General features: G+C 33.3%; 1 protein-coding gene across 1 annotated transcript; it reads right to left on the bottom strand.

Moving 5' to 3' along the window:
• Positions 1-8292: 8292 nt before the first annotated feature.
• LOC145079130 (uncharacterized) lies at positions 8293-11131 on the bottom strand. Its single transcript, XM_079023094.1, has 2 exons — positions 10074-11131; positions 8293-9005 (listed from the first exon to the last, which is right to left on the bottom strand). Exons 1-2 carry the CDS (start codon positions 11005-11007, stop codon positions 8506-8508), a joined length of 1434 nt encoding a protein of 477 aa, XP_078879220.1. The 5' UTR covers positions 11008-11131; the 3' UTR covers positions 8293-8505.
• Positions 11132-12482: the final 1351 nt, after the last annotated feature.

The following is a 12482-nucleotide window of genomic DNA, read 5'->3' as shown; positions in this document are numbered from 1 at the left end:
GAAACAAAAACATGGGATACAGGTGTTCACAATGTTCCATAAACACCTAAAGACTTACGACCTCAAACCGATCCATTAGACACACAGTCTCACAGTGTTCCATCAACTTACCGTACAATTCATAAGAATGAATTACATGATAAAACATTCAGAATGTAAAGACGATATTAGTCTAATGACACATCTGTATTCTAACAGTACCCTCAACTATCATACAAAGCGTACCAAAGTTATTGTTAATATCGACGAGTCTTATTATGAATGCATAGTTATTCATAGTAGAAAATAAGATAAATAGTCGAACATATATTCCTATCTGAAAGCAATATACCATACAAGTACCATCCAATAAAGCCAGATCAAGAGTTCTCAGTCTATCCGATTTTAATTATGTACAACCCATACGACATTCACTCAACGATCTACCAATATTTAACATAGACCTCAATTAAACAACGCTTCCATATATCCTAAGATAAGAATATTATAGTCTATCACATCACCTCGTGCTAATAGAACAAATACGTCCTACTATACATTGGACATATAATGGTACACATAGCATATTAAGAATGCTCAATATCATTATTTACAATAAAACAGCTAGCATAAACCACCTAATACCAATAAAAGACTAATCATCATTCCATTATTCAAATTAATCAAAGTTTGAATAAAAGTCAAATTGGTCAAAAAGTCAACAATCAACTAATTAAATTCAACAGTTAACAGCCAGGCACGTTGCGACTAACAGTTGGATGCACCGCGTCTACTATACGACAAAATTGTCTCGAACACCTTCTAAACTTTTCATTGCGACCTAAGCTTGGTCGTGTCGTGCTTTCTACGCAAATGCAATTCATCTTATTAAGTCCTTAATCCATAAAGACAAAGGCCCACACTTTCTAGAACCTATAAAATGAAGCTCCTAATGGATAATGTTTCCAACTTTATCCAGATTTATGCCTTATACAAGTCTAATACCAACCCTAGATCTAAAATGAGTTTAAAATGCTAACAACATCATGTATGGATCAAATGGGAAGTTAAACATGCACTCAGTACACCACAATGGGTCTAAAATAACAACCAAAACCACATTTTGACATGGATTTGTCCAAACTCCATAGACATCATGGAAAAAAAGCACCAACTATATTCAAAATCCCAGATCTAGCAACCAAAAATCATAAAGGTAGGAACTTGATGAATTACAAAGCACCATGAAGTGTCTAGAAGGTAGGAAGTCTCTAGACCTTGCTTTCATTGGCACTAAAATGGCTTATACCATCCACCTTTCAATCGTGCTAGATCAACTTTTATAATTAATACCTACATAAGTGCAATAACAACATTCTCTCAAAATGGACCCCATTGACATGTCAACAACTAATTTATAATCTTTAATATATATATATATATATATATATATATATATATATATATATATATATATATTGTTGCTCGTCAAAATAATAACTATATGTAACATCCATAAAATTTCCAATAAATTTAAACTTTTCAAAAACAATCTAAATCCATTAATTATTACAAAAAGGTTTTCAATTAGTTTATTATCAGAGTATCCCAGAAACATCAACATAAAAATGAGGAGCGGTACGATCACGCCTTCACCTTGCCATGAACTCCTAATGTACCTAAAACAACACACTGAAACTGTAAGCCCGAAAGCTTAGTGAGTTACCCCCAAAATACCCATACACATACAACCATACACATATAGTAACAAAACAACATACTATGGGTCCAGTCAACCATCAGGTTGGAATACCCCTGGCCCTCAACCATCGGGTTGGAATGCCCCCGACCCTCAACCATCAGGTTGGAATGCCAACATACTACGAGTCCAATCATCCTACCGGATGGAATACTCCTGACCCACAACCATCGGGTTGGAATGCCCACGCCTCTATACCTACAATAACTACTATGGGTCCAATCATCCTTCTGGATGGAATACCCCAGGCCCTCAACCATCAGGTTGGAATGCCAACATACTATGAGTCCAATCATCCTACCGGGATGGAACACTCCTGGCCCACAACCGTCGGGTTGGAATGCCTACACTCCTACATATATTCTAACTACTATGGGTCCAATCATCCATCAGGATGGAATACCACAGGCCCTCAACCATCGGGTTAGAATGCCCACCTACTATGAGTCCAATCATCCTACCGGTATGGAATACTCCTGGCCCACAACCATCGGGTTGGATTGCCCACATACTATCAATTAGACATGTGCACCAATATCAGATAACTATATAACAATCTAAACCGACATACTAGGGTCCTATCATCCTCATGATGGAATACCCCACAACTAGCAAACAAGCATGTGCCGATATAATAGGTAATCTCCTACCAGCATACATACAGTCAGACCTAACTAGAGGTCACGAAGCATAACCGCTTCCACTCTACCAAAATACTGATCTAACCAATCATACCAGCATAACAACCATCCTATCTACTAGGATACAGAGAAATCAGATCACAATGTAACTTTCACAAATACAAATTAAAGGGCTGGCCTTGGTTCCTTAGATCCTTGAGTATAGTGAGGATAACTCACCTTGCACTTGCCGAGTTGGAGAGATAGAATCAAAACTCCTAATCACCGCCACGAACACTACCACCTATTACTCCAATGAAACCATAACCATCAGAACCCAAATTACCAACATACCCTCGAAATTCAATTGGTCAACTCTTGGTCAAAGTCTCAGTCCTGGTCAAAGTCAACCTTCCTAGTTGACCCTACTCGCCGAGTCAACCTAGTGACTCGCTGAGTTCACTTAACTCTAAAACTCACCATACACGATTTGACTCGCCGAGTCACTACGCAAGTCAGTTCCTGAAACCCCAAACCAACTTGCCGAGTCATCTCCCAGACTCACTGAGTTCACTCGGAACTTAATCGAACCAAACCCCGACTCGACTCGCCGAGTCATCTCCCAGATTTGCCGAGTTCATACGAGTATTCCCATAATTGAAAGATACATAGCTACTCCTTTGCTCTAAACAATAGATCTGGGTCCCTAGAGTGCATTAGCAACATAAAGTTACTACCTTTACGTGCTTTCATGTCCCATAATTCAAAAACCAAGCTAGAAAGGAACTTAACTCATGGGGGATGGCTTTTGCATAACAATTCAAAAGGGCTTTCTACATATTGGACCCAAATAGAAATCATATCTGGAGTTTCAACTCCAGATCTAACTCATGCACCAAAATCTCATCATATTATCCCCAAACAAACCCTAAAACTACATGAAAGATGGATCTAGAAAGGAGAAGGCCAAGATAACAATTCATTACCTCCAAAACGACCTCCCACTGAAGAATAATCCGAATCTCCACAAATCTCCTTGATCCAAGCTTCTTGATCTTCAAGATCTCTTCACAAAATCACTTATCTAAGCTCCAAATTGCTTCCAAGGACTCTCACTCACGATTTAGGGTTTCTGGATCTCAAAAGGATAATAAGGGGGAGGAGGGGTGAACAATAGATCCTTTAAATAAGGTGCAAACCCTAAATCTTAGGGTTTTTCTCTTCCCAGAACTGACTCGTCGAGTCCAGCCGTCGACTCGACGAGACAGGCCACTTAATCACATGCTCTTCACACGCTCCGAATCGACGAGTTATAGCTCTAACTCACCGAGTCCACCCTCATATTTACACTCTACACCCCTGAACTCTTGCTTCTGAACCTGGGATGTTACACTATACATATAAACAATAATTTTAATATATATATATATATATATCCATATAGTATATAAATTATGATAGTCCCCACTTAAAGGAAGTCGTCTACTGATCAACTTCGGCTTCAACTTAAGCAATTTTAGCTTCAACAAATAAGGTATGACCATCAGTGTACATCAAAGTATCAACGTATCATATCATCAATGTGTTATTAGTGTAAGAACTTTAGCGTATAGACACACTAATCAGATATCAGTACCAACAGATTAGGTCTTCAGTGAATGGAGCTCTTCGTGCTAATAATACTTTCAGTTCCTTTGGTACTGATAGTGCCTTCAATGTCTTTTGGTTATCAGGGTATGATTTTCAATAATACCTAGAAACATGATGGCTTTAGAGATTAGTTCCAAATCTGATCAACTAAGGCAGCTCATATTTGGTCTTTAGTATTCGACATATGAACTTCAGTGTTTAGTAGAGTAGTAACATATATCTTTAATATTAGTCTCTAGAAACAGCAACATATCTTTGAATTAATGAAATAAACGAACTCTGACAGATCAACTTATCTAAGTTGTATTGTTTACACTTGCCTAGACAAAATTGAGTGTCTATAATGAGCATTAAAACTATAACCATAATGTATATCTTTTGCATCATCAAATCTATACAACTATGTTCCCAACACTCTTTCTTGTTCACTAGACTTGAAAGTGTAATTAACAATTTATATAAAAATGAAAGAATATCCACATTATATGCACACATGGATCATTTATATGCCATAATTCGCTTATTTGACATTTACATAAAAAATGTGGCATTTGAACTCTCATGCTTGATCCATGATCTCATGTTTGTATCATATCATTCTAAATTGTGTAACATAATAAACCAATATTATGGCATTGTAGAAGTTGGGCATTGATTTGTTTCATGACATTGTCAAATAGGCAAGTTGATCTTGTTATTTGCATTTTTTACACATCAGGGCATTTGGTCTAGTTGTATGATGAAGTCTTATATCTAAAATGTGATATTGTTGTTGATGAAATTATATGCTTTGCTTGTTCTTTTTTCTTTTTTTTTCTTGAAATATGATAATATTTTGTTGATGAAATTATATATATATATTATCTAAAATGTGATATTGTTGTTGATGAAATTATATGCTTTGCTTGTTCTTTTTTCTTTTTTTTTTTCTTGAAATATGATAATATTTTGTTGATGAAATTATATATATATATATATATATATATATATATATATATATATATATATATATATATATATATATAAGTTCAACAGAGAACCATTATTAATCTTTCTCCAAGAACCAAATATTTTTTCAAGTTTTAGAGTTTATTCTTTTTCGAAAAAAAAACTAAAAATATCTAAATTCATAACTTCACATTGTGAATGCTAAAGATTCATAATGTGAATTTGACGAAAAAAAGTAAATTTTTTTTATTGAATTTGTTATCATTGGAAAAAGATAAAAAGTTATGGAAATCTGTATTTTTTTTTTTTTGATAAAAATAAGCTCTAAAAGTTGAAAAAAAGATTGGTTCATTGGTTCTATGATTAATAATAGTTCTCTTATATATATATATATATATATATATATATATATATATATATATATATATATATATATATATATATATATATGGGTACATCAAATCTAATCTACTCGTAAATTACTCCTACCTTAACTTCTATATATGTCAACGACAACGCTTGTTTTTTTGGTACAACAAATTTGATCTACTCCTAAAATACTCCTTAGTTCCACATATGTGCACGACAACGCTTATCCATGACGATGGCGCCGATGAAATTATATGCTTTGTTGTTTTGCTTGATGTACCCATATATATATATATATATATATATATATATATATATATATATATATATATATATATATATATATATATATGGGTACATCAAATCTAATCTACTCGTAAATTACTCCTATCTTAACTTCTATATATGTCAACGACAACGCTTGTTTTTTTGGTACAACAAATTTGATCTACTCCTAAAATACTCCTTAGTTCCACATATGTGCACGACAACGCTTATCCATGACGATGGCGCCGATGAAATTATATGCTTTGTTGTTTTGCTTGATGGAATCTGAAATATTAGCATGTTATGGATTCACTAAATGAAAGTACGTTGTTATATCTTAAACAAGTGGTGTCTATTAGTGGAGAAGATTTCATACCCACAAGCTTAGGGAGTTCATTACTATCATATTTGTTATGGATGGTAATGGTTCTAAAAGATTTCACAGAACAACAAAAGCATGGGCTGGGAGATTGAAGTAAAGAAATTATGGTTTACGTTTTAGATATATTTGAGGTTATACATGAAGTTTAATCATATTGTACCCTTTTTATAGTTGTAAGAATCATGAAGCTCTTGAGTTGGAGATTTTGATTGTTTTGGGTACAACATTAATTAAGAAATTCGTTTATCATTTGTGATATGAAATCTTGATTTTCTTTTATTATTGCAATTAGTTGTTTTAGGTATAATCAAAGAAATGATAGTGTTATTTTTTTTATTTTGATTTGTGTTTAACTTTGATTTATGTTTAATCAAATGAGAACACCAAAAAGGTTGAGAATGCGAGAACAGTTCTTGACCAACCAATTTATAAGGTAAATTAGTAATTTATACTTAATTGATCTCTGAATATCAGGTATCCCACCCACTTGTTTCACCATTCTCTCTCCCCTATGTATACGTTTTCCCTCTTTGTTTCTTTAACGTAGTCGCCAACGCAAAGGGAGAATGCATTCTACAGCCTTCATCATCTTCTACCTAATTCATCAGGTCAAGCAACCAAGTCATCTTCAAGCGATTTTACATCACTGTGATCACCTTCCTCACAACCGAACACCATGGAACCCAAACCTATACAACTATTTTCTCTTATTCTTTTTTGAATACACCATCCCTCTTATCCCCTCTGGATCCGAAATAAACCCGAGAGGTCTATAGAATCCCAAAACTCAGAGCAATGTTAGTGATTCCCTTTTGAAGCAGCTCCTCTACCACTCTCTCAATCACCGCCTTCCCCAACCCAATCCCCTAAAAATTCGGATCCACCACCACATCCCAAATAATAGCATTGAATATGCTGTCGCCGGTGGCCCTAGAAAACGCCACCGGTCTCTTCGTCTTATCATACTCCACCCACAACAACGAATATGTATGCTGCTGCACTACTTTTATCTTGTCGGTGTCACGTTTTGGGAAACCGACGGCGACGAAAACGAAGTCTAAGTGGTCGAGGTTCAGGTCGTTGATTGTGCGGCGGAAGATGAAACCCCGCGATTCCAATTCTTAGTCGGAGATAGCATAACCGGAGGACGATGAAACCGCCGCATATGACAATTTGTGAGGGTGGTGGGTGATCGGAGGTCGGAGGCGGAAGGGTGATCGAATTGGAAGGGAGAAGTTCCCCTAAAGATTATAGCTAAATTCATATGATTATTGTTTTGTATTCATATGATTATAGCTAAATTCATTTGTGATGGAATTGTATTCATTATTAATTAGAGTTGTTTCTCTCTTTGTTGAATAGATGAGAATGTTCACTATTTTTTAGATGTCGTTTAATCACTTGTGATTAAATCTATATTTATTTGTGATTAAAACTATACTCATTTGTGAATAAAAATTTAGTCATTTGTGATTAAAGTTTTCATTTTGTGAGATTATGACGAATTCTCAGAAAAAATTTATTTCGAGTTGATGAAAAAAGACATTGGATTTCATAAGGTTTTTTATTTGTAAATAAAAATGTATTAATTTATGATTGTAATTGCAGTTTACTTTTTTATGTAAATAACTTTGGTTTTTTTTTTTTTTTTTTGTTGAAAAAAAATAACTAATAAAATAACTTAAAAAGAAAAAAACATCAATTATTATTTTTATTATTGTTTTTTAGGTAAATATTATGATTGCTAGATTTTAGGATATTAGGACTTAATATCAATATTTTAAAATTTAATCTAAATACAAAAGTATTAATTTGTTTTATAAAATGATTGATTCATAAATGTTCTTATGTTTTCAACTTTTTTGGTGTTCTCATTTAATCCATATATATATATATATATATATATATATATATATATATATATATATATATATATATATATATATATATATATATATATATATATATATATAATACTGCGACTCAAAGGTTCTAACCAAATAATGTTAAAAATCCAAACATTTTAAAAATTCAGATAGATCTTAAAATGCTCACACACAACCCCTTAATTAGTTGGGATAAGGACCTATATAAATTTTTTGAAATTTCATTGCTTTAATATTTTTAAATAAATTCAAAGATACAACATTCTGATAATGTTATTCATGGAAAACCTATCAGCAAAAAATTGGTGAACACTGGACTATCATTTTCAAGAAAACCGCTAACAAACAAAACAAAACAATCTAAAAATTAATCAACTTACAAAAGAATATAAAAGAATGACACAAGGGAACCCATAACACAATTAAAAGAGATTCTTTGGGACGATATTTGATTCCATCTTTATTAAGTCACCATCTGTTAGGAATAACTTTACACAGCTAAAACACATCCTCATCTTCCATACATCCATTTATTCAATTTGGAGGCTTTTTAATCAATATGTAGCCACTTTTAGCCTAATAACAAATCAATTTACATCTACCAATGACGTCGACAAAAATTCAGTATACATTATATATCTTTCTTCAAAAAGGTGTGTTTGGCGATCTTCCACGACTATTATTATCCAACACAATTTCAAACAAATCCCCTTCAGACGATTCATCATAATCAGACATTCCTCTATTAACACTTCCATAATATTGTACACTTCTCTTTGCAGATCGATCTAACCAATGCGAATCTATTCTTCCCATTGAAAAGAGCTCTTTGCTGTCATCATACCCTAAAACCGGAGAACTTCCTAATGGTCCAATGAAACATGGATTTGGAGTCCTATGCAAATTAGCTTGTGTATATTTAAAGACACTTTGTCCAAAATTTACAAGCACTGTAACATCAGTGTTTGCTGCTAATGTTGGATAAAGTGGCGTTTCAAATTCCTCCGCCATGCAATGGACTTCATGCACGAGTTTTGAATCTACGGTGAAGAAAACTTTCTTCTGGTTTGGGTTGTATCCACAACCAACCACCTTCTCGGTTGTTCCCCACTCGTTAGATTCTGAATCAGTCATTAGCTTAACTCCTGTGTACGTAATTATCATACATTGTCATAAGTTAAAACATCATGATCTATCATACTTTTTATTTAGAAAATTAAATCTTATAAACCTTATATACGATATTGGCATCGACATTGACTGTTCAAGACTCTCAAAATCAAAACTTGTTTTTCATTATTAATTCATCGTCATTAATATATTCCATTTTAAAGAAATTAAATCACAATTAAAGAAAAGTCAAATTGTGAGTATATATAACAACAATAATAACAAAGGCTAAAGTCGTGATAACACTTTTTTTTTCCTGTTTAAGTTATTATATTTTTAATGCATAATTAATCATTTTGTTTTGTTTTGAAAAATTATCACTTGATAAGACAGTTTGACTTTATTGAGTAAATTTTATTTATTGAAATAAATACTAAAACAAAAATAAAAATAAACAAAATACAAAATACAAAAATTATCCTATATAGTAGCAAATATACTTTGCCATTGTTAGTCTAGTAAACATTGCAAATAATCTATTAATCTGATATTAATTGTTGGTTTTGAATAGACTTCGAAAATGGTAAATATTGTTGTGACAAACCATATTTTAAAAAAATATAGTGACTATATAAAAATATTGAGAAGTAGATATACGTAAACAATAAAATTTTAAATAATAAATATATGTTTTATTTTAATATTTTATTCATAATAATGACATTTGTTGCGGGCCTTTTCATATAGCAAACTATGTTAAATGCATATGTGGGTCACATGTGTCATTAGATGGAGTTTCTATAGTTGCTTTTTGGCATCATATGATTTGTATTTGATTCTAAATTAAAATTTAATACTAAAATATTTTGTTGTATACCATCATTTTTTACTTTTAAATATAATAAACAACCATTCAAATGTTTTAAACATTTAAAAAACATTATTTATTACCGTACATACAAATATTTGTATTTGTATTAAATTATATGATAAACAAAAGAATATTATTTTGGTAAATAAAACAATTTCTACAAGTGATTTTGGCTTTTGAGCATGACCAACGGTGGTGGACTTTGACTTTAGTAAAAAGAAGAAAAACATACCTTCTAGATAAACAGAGCCGTCGGAGTTGAAGCCTACGGATCCCGGATAACTTCCGGGAAGCTTCAACGGAAGCGACCCTCCTCCGGCGAGGCCCAGCGACACCACAATACCCATTTCCGTTTTCCCCTCAACTGTATCCTTACCATCACTTCGGCTTTTTAAAATACCATTACTGTTATTGCTTGTAAGATGAATCAACGACTCCGACGAAGCTTTTTCACCGGCGAGATTCTCTTGAATTAGCTTAATTTTCTCTTCTCCCTTATTCGCCTTCACTTTCCCGTTTATATCGATTCTGTGTTCATCTTCGTAGATGGACAAAATGGTAATTTCAAAATAGGCTTCTTGGGGGAACGGCGACGAATTCCCCAACGCCGGACCGGGTAAAGGCAACGCCGATCTAATGACGGAAGCTGCCGCCATTGAAGAAGTGGTCGTCTTGATGATTTTCTGTAAACCAGAATTAATCCGAATCTTCTGTATGAAATCGGCGGATCCTGGACAAACTTCCCAACCGATTTCCACCATTTCGACGTCTTTTCCTCCGCCATCACCGGCGGGAGCGCAGTATCCCAGTATAGACTTGTTTGATTGAATCGAAGGAGAGGAGGTGAAGTTGTTGAAAGCGAATCGTGACCATCCGTTTTCCACCGCATCGGTTATAAGAGAAGGATTGTCCGACCAATTAAACAAAGGTTTTGACGAAATCCCACGTCGGAGAACATAGTAATTTGTTCGGCGTTTGTTGCTGTAAATGCTTTCTTGATTATGAAGCTTAGAAATCCCGTTTTGTAACGACGATGCTCGTTGGATCGGTTGTTCTTGCGGTTGTTGTTCGGGGTGGCAGCAAAAGCGTCGGATAAAGTAAAAGAGGATGAGAACGAATATTCCGGTGGCTACCACCACGGCGACGATTGGTTGCCAAGCGTGCATCCCTGTTTACTGTTTAATCACGGCGGTTGTTGGATTGGACGATCGGAGTTTAATTTTTCTGATGAAAAAAAAGGAGAATGAAGACGAGGATTAGTTCAAGAAAGGCAGCATTCAATAACAAGAAACAGAGAAGGATGGGTGTAAAATGGAGTAATGAATAAATAAATAAAATAGTATGATACAAATTTGGTCTCTGTTTTTCATACAAATTTGCAAATTTAGTCCAAAATTTCAAATTATACTAATTTCGTCCTTAGATTTGTAATTCGCTACGGATATAGTCCTTGTATTCTACTCGAAATTTAAAATTTAGTCAAATTCGAAGTCGCTTTATATTGGTCAAGGACCTTATTCACAATAAAATGCAAACCTTAAGACAAACCGACAAAGTTGGGAAGGTCTGAAAATTCGAATTGAATTTGTGATTTTTGTTAAAACATAGGGAACAAATTATAATTTACTATACATAATATAAAAGTGAAGGAGAGCTGGTGTTCATGAGACCCTTTCAAATTGGCATGTTATTTTTTTAAGACCGACGCAATCTTTTTGCATTATAAAATATGTTTCAACGAGTATATACAATTGTATTTTTAAGATAAATTACAAAATACTACCTATTTATTATAATATTATGTTCTGAAGTCTAGACTCTAGAGATATGCTTATAGATATAAGTATAAATTGTTAAGTTGATGTTGATCATGTGCAAAATATGTGATGTATTCAACACAAGATTAGAGAGCCTGATCATTATCCAGACTCATTTTAAAAGCCTTGCAAGTAGTTGTTGTAACCAATTTAAACACCTCAATCCTAAACTGACATATTACTCTATAATTTTGAAGGTAAAAATTATAATGGTTGTGTGTTCCAAGGAACTTCTGACAGGTATTTTTTTTTTAACATAAAACTCGAAATAAAGAAAAAGAATCTCGGTAGTTTAAACTTTTGGCTTTTATTTTAAAGGGTTAATGATCTAAGATGGTAAAGAAATTTTGGTTTTTGTCCAAATTTAAGTAATCATGTTTTTTTTTTCTTTGTATATGACCGACAAGTAAACTTAGTTAACCTGTTCAAAATAGGGTAATATTACTAGAAATTACCAATGAAATTACTCTATTAAGAACAGTTCAAACAAGTTTACTAGTCAAACGTATACGGAAGAAACATGATTATCTAAATACGGACAAAATCAAAGTTCATTACCCAAATAAATATTATAGAATGTATGTGCTTAAGAGGTCTTTGTACTTTATTTTTTTGTATTTATGTTGTTAGTATGTTTTTAGGGGTGATGGTGTTATGTCTATTGAATGACCTAAACAACATGACAACACTATTTGACAACACCGTATGACTGCACTGCATAACACGAAGAGGTGATAGCATTTCATGATAACACCACCCACCAACATTGTCTAGTGGCACAACCTAGCCCCTGACTAGCTGGGCATGGACTGGGTTGGTCAGAC

This window comes from Lactuca serriola, chromosome 1 (genome assembly GCF_051521515.1).
Source record: "Lactuca serriola cultivar US96UC23 chromosome 1, Lser_US96UC23_V15, whole genome shotgun sequence".
In the NCBI taxonomy this organism is placed as follows: Eukaryota; Viridiplantae; Streptophyta; class Magnoliopsida; order Asterales; family Asteraceae; genus Lactuca; species Lactuca serriola.
This window is presented reverse-complemented; position numbering and strand designations above follow the sequence as displayed.

Bases quoted from the DNA above. Each gene is read 5' to 3' on its own strand.
- LOC145079130 (XM_079023094.1), bottom strand. From the start codon at position 11,007: ATGCACGCTTGGCAACCAATCGTCGCCGTGGTGGTAGCCACCGGAATA. The intron at 9,006-10,073 runs GTATGTTTTTCT...TTACGTACACAG, and splicing joins CGGCTCTGTTTATCTAGAAG to GAGTTAAGCTAATGACTGAT.